The sequence below is a fragment of the Mustela lutreola genome, chromosome 17, assembly GCF_030435805.1.
Source record: "Mustela lutreola isolate mMusLut2 chromosome 17, mMusLut2.pri, whole genome shotgun sequence".
Lineage (NCBI taxonomy): Eukaryota > Metazoa > Chordata > Mammalia > Carnivora > Mustelidae > Mustela > Mustela lutreola.
The window spans coordinates 22957917-22973468 of NC_081306.1; the positions used below are offsets into that span (position 1 = coordinate 22957917).

Genomic DNA, 15552 nt, shown 5'->3' on the forward strand with positions numbered 1-15552 from the left:
CTTATCATTATGCAATGTCCTTTTTTATCCCTCATATTGTTCCTTGTTTTTATGTCTTTTGTCTGATATTCATATAGCGATCAGCTTTCTTTTGATTAATGTTTGTATGATACATGTTTTTCTGTGCTTTTGCTTTTAGTCTACCTGTGTGTTTATATTTTGAATGAATTTCTTATAAACACCACAGATTTGAGTCTTTTTTTTGTTTTGTTTTAAATTTGAGGGTGAGCAAGAGAGAGCATGAGCAAGGGCAGAGGGAGAGGGGGAAGCAGACTCCCTGCTGAGCAGGGAGCCCAACGTGGGGCTCAGTCTCAGAACCCTGGGATCATGACCTGAGCTGACAGCAGACACTTAACTGACTGAGCCATCCAGGCACCTGAGTCCTGCTTTTTTATCCATTCTGACAATTTGTCTTTACTGGTAGGTTTAGAACATTCTCATTTAAAGCATCAGATTAAAATCTGTCATATTGCTAGTTGTGTTCTATTTGTTTCTTCTGTTCTTTTTTTTTTTCTTTTCCTGCCTTCTCTTTGGTTAGTTTAGCATTTTCTATGATTCCCTTTTTGTATCTGTATTAATTATTTAGAGTCACTTAAATTTTTATTTGCTCTCCCATAGGACTTCCAGTAAACAAATTAATCTGAGCCTGCAACTTCCTGTGTGGCATCAGGTCCTTCTAAGAGTGGCTTCCAACATCTCCCTCTGGCTTTGATGTTTTCTCACATTGGGCCCTTCGTGTGCGTTAGGCGAATGTGATTGGTTTTGCTTTAGACGAGGGGTAGCACACGTTTCCGCCAGTCAACATCACACTGTGAGCCCAGACCCGTGTTTGTGGAACTAGAATCTGAGCTACAGCCATGCTCCCTTCTCTCCCTCTACCCCATCCGGCCCTGTGGTGCAGCTGCCCGGCCCTCAGGCGTGCAGCTGTGTCCACAGGGCGGGCATCCCTGCCGTGCGTGCAGTGTGGCCTGAGATGGCCTGTTGCCTTGCTCTTTCTCCTTGGTGGGCGTGGAGTCGCCCTGCTCTACACATTCATGGAGGGGAATGTGTGCCCTCGCTCCCTGCCTGCGGCATCCCTGTGCAGACACGTCTGTGCACGCACCCAACCCTAGACTCTATAGAGTGCTGGTGTACTCTTGTGGGGCAGGGCTTGAAGGAAGCCCGCGGCCCCCAATGTGGGCAATCGTGACTGATATGTGAGCTGTAGCCCGTCCGGGAGGGCCGCTGTGGACCTGGACCATGGGCCGTGCAGACATGCGTTGTCATGACAGATGCTGAGTGACGTTCCCTTGTGGTCACGTGAGACACCTGCATCTGTGTCACATACACATACATGACACGTAATTGGACACAACCCGTGTTGGTTTGTGTATGTGTGCAACACAGCCTAACCTTCCCAGATTGGGTCTTCTAGTATTTTCCCTAGGATTTTGGAATTTGGACCTCTTGCATCCCTGCTTTGATTCTAAACCATGGCTCAGATAGCCCCTTGTCTCCTCACCCCGCCATGCCCCCTCCTGCAGGTGTCCACAGACGGCTGTGCTCCTGTTCACGGTCCTTCTGTCTGTTTCTTCCAGTCGTGGCGTTCCTGGTGGCTTTCCACCAGAACAAGCAGCTGATCGGAGACCGGGGCCTGCTGCCGTGCCGCACATACCTGAAGAGCGTACAGCAGTATTTCCGGGGCCCAGTCGGCTGGGATGCCGTGAGCTACGCACCCACCCTGCTCTGGCTGCTGGACTGGTCACACATGGACTCCAACCTGGACGCCCTGGCACTGCTTGGGCTGGGTGTCTCGTCTTTCGTCCTGCTCACTGGCTGTGCCAACATGGCGCTCATGGCCACTCTCTGGGTTCTCTACATGTCCCTGGTCAACGTGGGACAGATCTGGTAAGCAGGAGGACGTGGAGTGTTGGGGTTCAGGCAGGCTGGGGCCCCGTGGCCTGGCAGCCTCCTGGCAGCTGGGGAGACGGAGCAAGCTTGCTGCTCACGCTCGTCCGAGGGGTACCACCATGTCGCTCTGGCGGTAGGTGAGTCTGCTAGTTGCCAGTTGACCGGAATCCAAGGGACTTTGTGCCTTGGGAAGAACCATGATTCTGTTCAGTGTGGCGTGGCCACCCCTGAGAGTCTGCATTCAGCCTCCTGGGGCCGGAAAATAGGAGGTGGATGTAGGGTCCTGCCGTGGGCTTCTGGGAGTGCTCTGGGGGTGGGGGCCGGCTTTGGGGGCCCGTTTCTTCCGCTCGTCCCCACTCCAGCTCCTTCCTCGTTCAGGAGGAGCTGCTACCGGCAATGTCAGGGGTCACTATCAGGTTGGGCCTGCTTGGCGCTTCACACAGCCAGGGAGGCTAGAGGAGTCCTACAGGGAGCTGGGGGAGTGTGCCAGGGTGGCCCACCCTCCAGGGGCCCTGATGGAAGCGCAGCAGCCGCGGGCTGCTACGGTGTGCCCGAGCCGAGGGCTGGCACTCCTTCCTGTCGTGGGCTCCAGAGGAAGCACGGAGGACTCTAAGAAAAGGCATGGTTTGGGGAGAAGCTCTGGGATGGGGGTCGGTGTCTGTGCAGATGTGGAGGAAGCAGATGTGAGCATCTGCAGCTGTGCACGTGCGGAGGTGGTGGGCACTGACCGCAGGGTCATCTGTTTTCCGGAGGACAGATGTAAGTCCAGTGTCCCGACGGTTCCTCTAGCGCTGGCCCGGCCTGGGGAGGCTTGTGCAGTCTTCCCGGAATGTGGGCTCTGACCCAGACTGTCTCCACCTGGGCCTACGGAGCAGGTCTGGCAGGTCTGTTTCGACTGGTCTGTCAGGGCTGTGGCCTGGCTCCCCCGTGTGCAGCTGCACCCTGGTCCCCGTGGGCAGGTGTGCGCCACTCGGAGAGGAGTTGGGGCTGGACTCTGGCCTCTTCCTGGCCATGGGAAGTGCCGCTTCGCACCACACTGGGGAGGCCAGGTGTGGAAGACACTCCCGTGCAGGAGGTCCGTCATGCAGATCTGGTCTGTGGCCAAGAAGGCTGGGTATCCCGGGCACCCTGGGAGACCCCTGCTCTGCCCACGCCTGGGGCCCTCCTGTCAGTGTATTACTGTTGACCATGGCGGTGCAAATGGGCTGGGGTACCTTGGGTGGGGTCTGGGTGACAGTCCCACATGCCTCCTGCACATTAAGCAGCTGTGAGGTGTGATGCCCCCTGGACCCCCACCTGCTCCTTCCCTCGTGGAATTCTTGGAGGTCAGACGCCCAAGGCGCTGTCCCTTCTGCCCCTAGGCTCTTGGTCACACACAGAGACTCTGGCTGGTATTTCTGTGGTGCTAAAGAGGTTGCTGGGTTTTGAGACATGTGCTTTTAGTCCACGCCAGACCAGGGAGAGCTCTGGGCACACGCGGTGAGCACACCCGACTGTGTGGGTGGCCAGGGCGGCACGCGTCCTGCATGGTGCATGGCTTGGGTCACGCTTCGGTGTCTGGCAGCCAGAGAGATCATTCTGACTTTAAGTTCCCTGTGAGAAGTATTTCCTAGTCACGAGTAGGGTATGGTCAGGAAAGAGTAACCCCAGGTTTAAACTTCTGAAAACCATTTTGGGTACGCATGGCCAAGGTAGTCTTGTATTGTTTTCACTGGAAGAGATACTTCGCTCCCCTTCCCTCGGATACGTAAAAAAGAAAAATGTGATTCAAATTAGGTTAAGCTCACTAAAGCAAAACAGAATAAAGGTACATCTTCTCAGAAATGATTAGAAAATGAGGAAGAAAACAAAATCTGTCATGGAGACCAGTGGTTTCTTCACCCTGCCCCTGCTGCGGATGCACTCATTCCCAGCCCAGCTGCTTGGCACTGGTTTCGTGCTCTGGTGGGGCCGCGGAGTTGGGCTCCGAGCCCTCTGCCTCCACGGTCTGTCCAGCCTTGCCCTTGACGCGGGTTTCCCGGACAGACGGCAGCTTCAGGGTCAGAGTGACATTGAACACTTACTAAGTGAGGACCCCTCCTGTGGACAGTAGGCTTTCTTTTTCCTGGTACCCCAGAGTGAGAGGCACAGACTGTTCTCACCTGTCCCATTTATTTAAAGTTGAAAAAAAAGAATGAGGTGAGGTGTCAGATAATGGGCACTCTTGACAGACGTCTTTCAGGTGTTGTCCAGCTCCGGGCAGGGGCACAGGGTGCTTCTCTGAGGGCACTGCTGCCTTGGTCTGGGGTCCTGTGGGGACGACCCTGCGTCCGCTGGCCGTTGCTGCGTGTGTGCGGTGGCCGTTGGTTCGCTAGGCCCTCTGCGTCTCCTGTCCCTCTGGGGGCGTCCGCCGAGCTGCTTCCCGTCTCAGACTAGTGCCCCTGCCCAGGACCTGGCATCTCACACACGTGTTCCAGAGCAGTGGGAAGCCCATGCGGCTGCCCTGGGAGGCAGGTGAACCTTGCACTTGGGGGCACCGTGAGTGTCTGAGGCAGATGCCATGGGGCGCAGGCAGGTGTCCTTACACAGCACCCTGCCCCTTCCAGAACCACAACCGTCCTTCTCCCACTCTCCTGACCCGTTCCTGACGCTGTATCATGGGTGGGAACTCACAAAGCCACTTTGTGACGGCAGTGACTAGGGATCTCATCGTGGGGAGAGCAGCTCCCATCCAGGCGGTGAGCGCTCTGCAGAGTGACGGCCTGTGATGGCCCTTAGAATTGGGGGGCGGGGCGCTGATGCTCTGAGGTCCTTGCTGGGGCTGCGGGAGGCACAGCCAGAGGGAGCCCAGGGCCACGGGGGCCAGCATGAGGGACTGAGGCTGGGGGCGGACTGGGGACTGTGCCCTGGGCAGCTGCACCCCGGCGGGCCCTGTCCGAGAGCTGCAGGGCTGGCAGCAGTGTGGGTGGCCTATGTTTGGGCGTGGGGTGACCGTGGACTGTGAGGGAGCACTGCCGGGCTGGACGCTCAGCCCTCCGTGAGGCCACCCCCTCTGTCTCACGAGCCCCCGTGCCTGCGGTTCCATAGCCATCGGTGGGAACCTGGGGAACCTGGGACGCCGACTCTCCCCGCTTCCCCCATGTTTCCCTGGACTCCACATCCTCCTGATTTTACCTACCAAGTGTTTCCAGAACCTTCCTCTGCTGTCAGCACCCGGTGTGGCCCCACGTTCATGACAGCTTTCAGCTCTCCTTCCCACACGGTGTTGTTTTGTCACAGGCACGGGCCAGCTTCATTCTGTCGTTCCACTTACGGGCAGTGAAGACCCACTGTTTCCGTATGTCGGGCAGTCTAAGGTGATGAATCACGATTTCTCCATGGACTCCAGCCACCGCCCTCCCTGTCAGCCTCGTGCTGAGGACCAGGGCAGACACGATGTTGGTTGTGGCCCCTGTCAGGGAATGGGAGCCCCACACCCCAGGGGAGGGGCCTGTCTGCTGCAGGAAGTAGCTGGGGCAGGGGTGCGCGTCCCGGGACCACCGGGGGCTGTGCTGTGCTCAGGAGGGTGAGGGAGGAGTGCGGTCCTTTCCCCTGTGGTGTCGCAGTAGACTTGGGCTTTCCTCTGCCTGAGTAGAGGGAGGGACACAGGAGATGCCATGCAGGCCTTGCTCATGCAAGAGAGGTGAGCAGGCAGGAAGTACGGACAGGGCCTGGCACCGGGCACCCCACGTCCTCCGGGGCTTCATCTTGGAGGCCGCTGCGAGCCAGCAGTCGAGGCGCCGACGTAGGGCACACCCGTGCAGGGGTGCTGAGTGGCTTTCACCCAACTGCTTTCGCCCCCTTCCCATCCTCAGCTCTCGAGTGTGGTCGGAACAGGTTTTCTTTGCCTGGTCTACAGGGCAGGAGCATCACAAGGGTGTCCATCCCCGAGGTTGTGCGGTTGGGGCAGAGAGATGACCGCCAGTGGTTCCTCTTGCTTATGAGCAAAGGAAGCCTTGTTAGCAGGGGTGCGGCACCATCTGCTGGGTGCACACGGAGAGGAGGCGACCTGGGACTGGGTCGAGCAAGAAGGGGCCCGGGGCACACGGCTGGCAGGTGGCACCCCGTGGCTGAGCCGACGCGTCCTTGTCCTTGGACACAGTGGGCCGCGTGCACACATCTGCACGCACTGTGGATGGGTGCTGTTCTTGGTGAGGACTTGACTTTGTCTGCCTTGCACGTTGCCCAGAGCTCCAGAGGTTTCGTTCTGTGGAAGGAAGCTTGGGCCTGGCCTGTGCGGGCGCCACACACAGGTCGGGTGGCTGGTGGGGACCCGGCAGGCCGGAGTGCTTCTTCCCCCAGGCAGAGATTCTGTTGCTGCCTAGCTACTTCCCCCTCCTTTTAATTGAATAAACCTCCTTTTTGAAATAGTTGTGGGCTTACAGGTTCATTGCGGAGACAGTATAGAGAACTCCTGTGTACCCACACCCCGCTTCTTGTATTGTCTGCCTTTTCCTCGTCCAATTTAAAGAGCTAACACTGACCTCTTCCGTCCCTGGCTCCCCTCTGGGACATTTGGGCATCATGTCCCCTCAGGCTCCTCTGGGCTGAGACAGCATCTCTCACTCTCCGGCTTTGAGGAGGACCAGTCAGGGATGCTGTGGGACGTCTCTGCGCGGGGACTTGGTTGATGCTCTTCTCGTGACTGGACTGGGCCGTGGGTTTGGGGAGAAGGCCATGGAGTGCACGCAGCCTCCTCAGCACAGCGCGGCTTGTCAGGGTGGGTGACACCGACGTGACTCGCCTGCGCCGCTGCTGCCCCTCTGCTCCCGGCCAAGGTCCCATCTGCCCTGTGTCAGGGCAGGGTGCTGGGGACTGGGACGCTTCTGCTGGGGAGTCAGGTCTCCTGGCCCTGTGTCAGTCACAGCAAGTCATTGTGAGGCTTCGGGTGTCTGTCCTCTTGCTCTAGGGCCTTAACTGTCTTGGGGACCGGTGACATTGGAAGAGAGAACGAAAGTTCAGTAGCCGTGACCACAGGAAGTTTACGTGAGTTTACAGAAGAGTCTTGTCGCACCAGTTCTGTCCTCCGACGGGGGAACGTGGAAGAACACAGGAGGCCCTAGAATTGTGACTTTGCTCCGGCCGCCCCACTTAGCATCAGTTTTCCAGAACACTGGTTTCTGATCCTTTTATCTGTGCTTTACTTTGGCAGTGCTCCTAAAGGGCTCCTTTGTTGCTAGCGAGGACGGCTGTGCGACTGCCTTTTCTCTTCCCCACCTTCCTGGCCCCCCAAAAGAAGAAAGGATTATCTCCAGAAACTTGGACGGAGGTCGGGGAGGCTCAGGGGGTCCCTTCCTGTGGAGGAAGCCGCCTTGGCCACGTCCCTCTGAGAGAGCGGACAGAGCTTGCACTTCAAAGAGCACCGAGAGCAGATGCCAGAGGGCCGCGGGGGGCGCGGGGGTCAGGGTCAGTGCCACGGGGTGCGCTGCCAGGCTGCTCCCTTCTGACTGTCAACAGTGAAAACCTCGTTTTGTCTTAAACACACTAGCACTCCCTGAGGCCCCACGCCACTGCCCGGCCCCTGCCCCCTGCCCGCAGCTCTGCCATGGACCTTGCCCAGAGCCCAGATGTTGTGTCCACTGAGTATGGACTGAAGATGGAATTGATACATAGTCGTGAACTCCTGCTTCAGTTCTGCGAGGTTCGGGGAGCAGAGTGGGGCCGTTTCCGCTCTGTGGGAGCAGTGGCCTTGCACACCCAGTGCCTGCGTGCTGCCAAGGACCCTGTGTTCGCATCACAGTCCACTCTGGGACAACCCTTCCTCAGCCCCGGGAGTGGAGACCAGACACCTTTCAGTTAGGGTCCCCTTTGCAATCATCTGTGCTCGGGGTACTGGGCAACTTTGAAACTTTCAAGTTCTAGGGTAGGACATTTTCCTGAAGTTTAATTACTTACAGAATTACTTGCCAGATTTCCACTGTTACGTTTGCTTTTTCCTGAAAGACTCCTTGATTGGCCTGGGTGGGCATGGCCTTAGACCCCTAGGTGGAATGGGGGCCTGGGCAGCAGGTGGGCCCTGCACAAAACACTTGAGGGCTGGTCTCCCCTACCCCACCTTCTCCCACCACATTTAATGTCCATGGGGTCTGTGACCTGACCCACTGTGTCCTGGGGTCACTGAGTTGGGCTTTACCTAGTTGGGTAGCATGATACCAAATTTTTTGACAAAGCAAGGCAAAAAAATTTTTTTGAGATTTATTTGAGAGAGAGGCAGAAAGCCAGCACGATTGGGGTAGGGGGCAGAGGGAGAGGGAAGAGCAGGCTTCCCACTGAGCAGGGAGCCCAACTCAAGACTCAATCCCAGGACCCCGGGATTGTGACCTGAGCTGAAGGCAGATGCATAACCGACTGAGCCACCCAGGCACCCAGCAAGGCAGAATTTTAATGCCTTTTTCTCCTTTTGTTTTTTAGGTATTCATTTGGTAAGTGAAGTCAGAAAGTCCTCCGTGGGAGTTTAGCGTTGTTGGTGGGGTATGTATTCCCATGCTCTTCCCGCTTGTCTCCTTGCCTGAGCTGCTGTTGTCGGCTTGGCAGGTGTCCGTGTTGTCTGAGGTCCGCTGTCTAGTCTGGAATCGTGGCCCACGCTGGCTTCCGTGCCCACAGTGGTGGACCAGGGCAAGCAAGGAGGCAGAGGATGTTCAGGCGTCTTGGTGTCGATGGCGGTCTCCGCACAGCTGGGATGAGCTGCCCCACGGCAGTGACAGCGCGGTCCTGTCGCGTGTCAGTTCCGTTCCCTGGGTGGAGGCCATGCCATCCTGCAGGCCAGCTCCTCCCCACTCTAGGCCGTGCCAAATTCCCAGAGGACACACGCTTGTGGAGGGGTCAACTTGGGGCTGACACTTGTGGGCACCCCAGAGGCGGTCAGGTGCTTATTCATTTTGCTGAAGGGAGGACTTCGGATCCCGCAGCCCATGCTCTGTGGGGAGTGCTGTTCCCAGTGTGAGCCTGTGGAGTCGGGTTTGTTCAGAAATGAGGGGCAGTGGGCACTAGGCTGCTGGTGGGGGTGAGCAGAGGACAGCCCCCTACTTCCTCTGGGCTGAGCCTCATCGCGCGCCAGTATCACAGAGACGGCTGCTCGCTCCAGCGGTCATGACAGCCTACATGCCCCACCGCACAGCACCCCCAGCGCCCAGGCAGAATCCCCGACCACACGAGGAATCCCCAGGGTCTAGTGCCCCTGTCGTGACTGGGCGCAAGGCCCTAATGCACGAAAACAAGAGCTCTCAGGAGAGGAACTGATTAGATGAGAAAAGAACCAGGTGGAAAATACAGTATTTGAAACGAAAGACTCCCTGGACCGGCTGGCTGGCAGGGTGTGGGTGACAGCAGGGGATGGAGGGGTCCCAGAGGCCATCAGGCCCAGCAGAGCTCAGGCGCCATAGGGAGAGCTCAGATGTTGGTGGCGTATGTATGGAGTCCTGGGGGGCGGGGCTCGGTGGCCAAAGTTTCCAGATGTGGAACAACACACAGATGCCTGGCCCAGAGAACCCCGTGAATCCCGCACAGCATGAACGGGAGGAGGCTCTGCCTCCAGGTCATCCACACGCTGCTGAAAACCAGGGAAAGGGAGCGTGTTGAAAGCGGTAGGAGAAAGGGGACATGGCCCTGAGAGCTCAGGAGCAGTGGGCCATGCGCCTTGGTGCTAATGTGGGAACCGGGACCCTGTCTGGGGGCGGAGCCTTCAGATCGGGGGAGTGAGAGAACTCAGGGTCCAGGGGCAGACTTGGGGTGCCAGTGTGGGGTTCCAGGTCACGCGGGAGGGACAGGAGGAATGGAAGGGTAAGCTGGGCGTCTGGGAGGAGTGCCAAGCACAGAGAGCGGGAATCTGCTGGGCAGCGTGAATGCCTCTGCTCCCCTCTTTCTTTACACACACCTGATCATTTAAAGCAAAGGACGTTGTTTACCCTGAGACGGACAGTGCCCCCCAGAGCAGACACACGCGACAGGCTGAGGGCACACGGTGGGTGGGCCCACATGGTCTCGGGTTTCCATGCGTTATGTGAAGCTGCACAACTTTTACAAAAATACATTAATTTATATGAGAGAGAGAGTGTGTGTGGACGCATGCAGGGCGGGGAGGGGCGGAGAGAGAGAGGGAGTCCTGAAGCAGGCCCCCCTCTAGCACATAGTCTGACACGGGTCTCGGCCCCAGGACCCTGAGATCACTACCTGAGCTGAGATCAAGAGTCAGATGCTCAGTAACTGTACCACTCAAGTGCCCCTGCCTTTGTTTTGTTTTGTTTTAATTTATTTATTATTTGAGAGCGAGCATTCACGCAGGTAGGGAGGGGCGGAGGGAGAGAGAAGCTTAGCAACTCAGCACTGAGCATGGAGCCCGACCCAGGGCTTGATCCCACGACCCTGAGATGGGGGCCTGAGCTGAAACTGAGGCCACCCAGGGTGCCCGCAAAGCTGCCCACGGTGAAGGAGAGTCACGGAGCGGGGGTGGGCAGAGGGTGCGCCGGGAGACAGGTGAGGCCCCAGCTGCACTGGGTCGTGTCAGAGCAGTCAGGAAGACACTCCGAGCTGAGAGCAGGGATGGGAGAGCATGATGGGATCGGAGGGGAACACTGACCCCTGGGGGTACAGCAGTGGGACAGAGAAGGGGGACAGGCGAGGATTGCCTGTGTTGTGCTGCTGGGCCCTGGCTCAGGAGCTGCTGAGTGGTGACACATCCTGTCCCATGTGTGGGGACACCACAAGGCACAGCAGCCGTGTACTGGCCATTAACAAGCAGGACAGTGAGGAGGGACCCTGTTTGGTGGGGTTCCATTCCCCATGAGCCCTCTGTCCCGCCAGATGGAGGAAGGGCAGCTTGCCGGCAGGCACCTCCATGGGGCGGCAGCAGGGTCTGCATCCCCGGCACTGGCTCAGGAGGGCAGGGCCGTGACGGGTTCCACCTTTCACCTTGGGCTAAGCCCTAGCAGCAAGAGGGCAAGGAGAGGCCTGGAGAGACATTGGGCCTGCGGGCAGGGTGTGCCGGTGCAAGCCTGTTTCCAACCAGCAGGCTAGTACGGCAGCAGGCGGTCACGGTCACGGGCACTGATGGCAGCTACAGACCCAAGCACAGCCTGTTTCTCAGCTTGCTGGCCCCATCCCCAGCTCCCCACCCCATCCGACTGCAGCCTCTCTGCAAATGCTTGTCTGGGGGGTTATGTTCCCTTCAGGAGCTACTGTTTCCTCTTTTTTTATTTTATTTTATTTATTTATTTGACAGAGAGAGAGATCACAAGTAGGCAGAGAGGCAGGCATAGGCGGGGGGCGGGGGGAGCAGGCTCCCCACCGAGCAGAGAGCCCAGTGCAGGACTCGATCCCAGGACCCTGAAATCACGACCTGAGCCGAAGGCAGAGGCTTTAACCCACTGAGCCACCCAGGTGCCCCAAGAGCTACCGTGTCTTACACAGCATTTTACAGAACAACTCCCAGACATACACCCGTGGAAAAAAAGTACTTGCTGACGGTGGGTTGTCAAGAGGTTCCAACTGCTGTTGAACTGCCAGGTATGGGCTCTGAAATCCAGGGAGGCATCTGTGCGCAGTCCCAGCCCCCAGAGGAGCGAGAAGGATGGGCCAGAAAGAGGTGCCGGGACCAGGGCATCCTTGCTGGGCCTGCAGCTGGCGGACGGACTCTGCCTGGGGTGCCCGCCGTGACGTGGCATTGGAGGAGGAAAGCACGGAACATCGGAGGCTGGAGGAGAGATAAGAGGTGGAGGAAGGTTTAAAGGAGTAAAAGCCAACTTTCTAAAAGTGAATGAAAGGCACAGGTCACAGATCCAGGAGACTACCCCACACCCCCTGCACACGCGTAAGGCTGAAAACCAGCAGGATGAGAAAATCTTGCCTCTGCGCCAGAGCGGAGGGAAGACCCCTCTGTCGGCCCACACGAGGCTTCCCCAAGAAAGTGCGTCCGCCTCCCCTCGGTGGCCCGCCCTCGGAGCTGACGGAGCCTTCCGGCAAGGGGGCCGGATGCCCACGGAGGTTGCATTCACTCAGCGAGAGGAGGAGGATGGCAGTCCGTGTGGAGGAGGGGAGCCTCTGGCCACTTGCAGAGATAGGAGAGCAAGCGAGCATCTAAGTCTGAAGTTGCAAGTGAAGCTATTCATTCATGTGGGCCTGTGTCCCTCACGGACTTCTTAGTGGCTGGACGCAGCCATCCTGGAGCGGGGGGCCCCCTCGGGGTCCAGCGCTGCCGGCGCCTTCCCGGCCAGCCCTGCCCACATATGGTCTTCCTGCTGGGGTTTGTGCTTCTGTCTGAAGCAAGAGGCAGGTGATGCAGGGATCACAGGATCCGCTCTTGCGTCCCACTCGCCAGTGGGGTGATACGGTCTAGGCGGCGCTCCGAGCAGCTGCGACAAGGGAAGGAGCGGCCGTGGGGCTGGGACGGACATCCAAGCGAGAGTGCTGCCCTGTGCTTCAGTTCGTGCGACCTCAGGATCCTTCTCCAGCAGACCTGCCTTCTTCTTGTCTGGCTAAAATCTGGCACTTTGTGTGAACCTGTAACCGTGTTGTGACTGAGCAACCATCAGACCCTCACCCCATTTCAGGGTGGCTGAGGCCCCGTGCCCAGCGCCGCTCATTCGGGGCAGTTACAGTGAATGGGCATCAGATCAGTTTCCGTGAAGCCACCGGAAGTGCTGGTCCGTGGCTGTGAAGGGACCGGCGTGGCTGCAGATGCAGCAGGAAGACCTACCCCAGGGGACATCTGCAGGGCAGGGGTTCGCAGGGCTGCCCAAGCCGGGGCAGTGGGCTGTGGGGGACCTGTGGCCGCCCCTGGGACATGCGAGGCCGAGTCCAGGGCCCAGCCCCTCGGGGCCCCGCAGTTGGTGGCACACGGACCTTGTGCGTGGCTGTGAGACCAGGGCGGCATCCCAGCGGGAGTGTTGCTGTCGCAAGAGCCAGCGAACAGCCACTGTTTCGCTCGGCGGTCGGGCAGTCTGCGCGCCATCTGTGCGTTGTGGGCATCGTCCTGGCGTTCACGAGCCCCAGCTGTGTCACGAGGAGCCCGAGCCGCCCGGGGTGGGGGGGCCTCCCGCGGACCGCCCACCCACCCGCATCAGAGCGCTGCTGGCCGCCGCCGCCGGTTCTGGATGCTTTCCCCTTCACTCATTGCAGAGGCCACGCCAGCGGCTGAGGTGAGGCCCGCCTGCCGGCCCCGAACCAGCACAGGAGGAAGATGGAGGCCCTGGGCCAGCCTGTTTCCTGACAGGAGCAGGTCGTCTGGGCCCGCGTGCACCTGCTCCTGCGTGTTCGTCTGTGGGCGGCATCTTTGTTTCGACCTGTGGGCTCCGATGAAGAGGCCTGCCGAGGGCCAGGCTGCCTGGGAGCACGTTCCCAGCAGGCAAGCTCCGCCAGCAGGCTGCTGGAGCAGCTACCCCAGCACTGGCGTCGGCGGCCACGGGGGTGTCGATTAAGGAGGCCCAGGTGGGAGCAGGTGCGGCCCCTTAGCCACACCTGCACCGTGGCCAGCGCTCAGTAGCCACGTCGGCCCGCACATCACAGCCCGCTGCTGAAGGAAGCCCTGTGGACTCGCTGGCTGGGACTCCAGAGGCACGGACACAAGCAGCTGCCTTCCCTGACCTCGAAGGACACGGTGGGTGAAGTATTAGCCCCTCCAGTTTGGGACGAGGGCTGCACCACCGGGCCTCTTTCTAGGCACCTTCCCTTTGTTCAGAAGGACGTCACGTTTCTCGGGGTGTCTGGGTTTCTGCTGTCATAAGGGTCCCCTCTGCAGTGTGAGTGGCTCTGGGTCCCGGGGTCTTGAGTGCCCGTTTGCCGCCAGTGGGCCTGCGGGAGGGGCCGGGCACGGGAATGGGGCTGTTTACCCCGGGTCACGGGGAAGCGCCTGGCGTGTTAGGAAGTTGTTTGCCGGCCGCGTCTGTGAGGAAGCTTTAGTGCGGCTGCGCCTGGAAGGCCCTGGTTTGGGAACTTTTACTGCAAAGATGGGTCTAAGTGTGATTAATTCAGGTCCCCGCTAAGTGCTATTTCCTGCTCCCCTGGGAATATGTGCTCAGGGCGGGGAACTTGTCTGACTTCGCTCTGTCCTTGAAAGCAGCCCAGGAACCAACAGGCCTCACCCAGCTGGTGCTTCTAGTCACTTTTACCCAGAAGGGACTGCTCTTAGCCCACGACCGCCTGCCGTTGCTCAAGTGCTGTTTGGCGAGGTTGGGACCCACAGAGGGCCCCGCAGTCCTTTCCGGGTGGGGAGTCAGGCAGCTTAGCCCCAGATGCTTCTGCGGAGGCAGGCCCCGAGACCTGGTGTGGTTGAGACCTCGAGGAGAGGCTGGCCGATGGCCACAATGGGGACGGTCCCCTCGGCCAGGAGCCAGGCTGTCACAGGGGCCCTCGTGCCCCCTCCCACATACGAGAAGGATGGGTGCTTGGCTGAGGCCTCCTGTAGCGTTCAAGGCCCCTGAGGCTTCTAGAGTGTTTCCAGTCCTAAAAGGATCCCGTAAGCAGATTTTAGCTTGAGTGCGTGCAGGTGTTGCCCCCAGGTGCTCTCCCAGGCAGGTCCTGGGTCGGTCTCCCCAACCCTGATCTTCTGTCAGGAGCCCCTGGAACTTTGCTGTTCAGGAGGGCGCAGTGTGCCTCGTGAGTTCGTCTGGTTCACGCTCAGGAGTGCTGCTTCATGGACTGGTGTCTCCATCGGTTTTGGTCGTTCCATCATGGTTCTGAAGGTCTTTTGTCGTGAGGTCACTAAATCCAGCCATTTCCAAGGCCTTGCCACCCTGCTGAGTTCGGGGACCAGCAGGCAAGCACCGACTGAGCTGTGCTGCCGGTGTGTGCCTGGGACATGCCTCAGGGCCACGTCTGCTTTGGTTTTTCTCAAACAGGGCCGACAGATTGAACCCTCACACAGCGCCTGAACATGGGAGGCGATGAAACACAGGTCCTTCTCAGTTAGACAGGGAGCCTGGGCACCCCTTCCCGGTCCCTGGAGTGTGAAGCATCTGACAGAAGGGTTCCGGGGGCTCCATGCTGGGGGACATTCCTCTGTGGGAAAAGAGCATTCTGTTTTCACTGCGGGCCCATCTAGTGGGGGACAGTATGCTCTAGGGACCGTCGGTTTCAGTAAGAAGCTCCGTGAACTACTGTTTTATGCTGATGTGCTCAAGGTCGGGTGTCAGCTGTTACTTGGGCCGGCGGTGTCCGGAGGCCCGGCCACAAACCTCTGGGTCAGGGAGCAGGACCCTGGAGGAGTTGGGGGGCTGACTGCGCTCTCACAGGGGCGTGGAGGGCAGGATAGCAGCAGAGGGGAGAGCTGAGGGGCTGGGCGGGCAGGTGCTTCTCCTGCGTGGTCGGTGTCTGGCGGGAGCGGGGCTGCAGCGGGGGCGCCCACACCTGCTGGGCCGGGCACTGAGGGCAGGTGCCTCGCTGCAGGGCCTAGTCCAAGCCTGCTGTGTCTGTGCTTGGAATGCAGAAGAACCAGCCCCTTCGGGTGTTCGGCTGTGCCTCCTGTCCAGAGCGAGACTTCTGCTGGTGCCTTATGAAGTCTGATTTTCATGCAGGTCCAGTGCTGGCATCGATGGTAACGTGGTCTGGACTCTTGAACTCTGGGTCAGTCCCAGCAGCACCTCCCGCCAGCCGTTGTGAATTAAATGCTCCCCGTGACCCCTTACCCTTGCTGCTCTTAAATTCATGCTTTAA

The 15552-nt window shown here is 59.0% G+C and overlaps 1 protein-coding gene across 3 annotated transcripts in view; it reads left to right on the plus strand.

Moving 5' to 3' along the window:
- LMF1 (lipase maturation factor 1) overlaps positions 1-15552 on the plus strand; it is a 93466-nt gene that overhangs the window by 11598 nt on the left and 66316 nt on the right. For all 3 annotated transcript variants that reach the window (XM_059155472.1, XM_059155470.1, XM_059155471.1), the window contains exons 2-3: positions 1578-1887; positions 8320-8330. In XM_059155472.1, coding sequence (XP_059011455.1) covers positions 1578-1887; positions 8320-8330 — 321 coding nt within the window. The remainder of the gene's footprint in view (positions 1-1577; positions 1888-8319; positions 8331-15552) is intronic.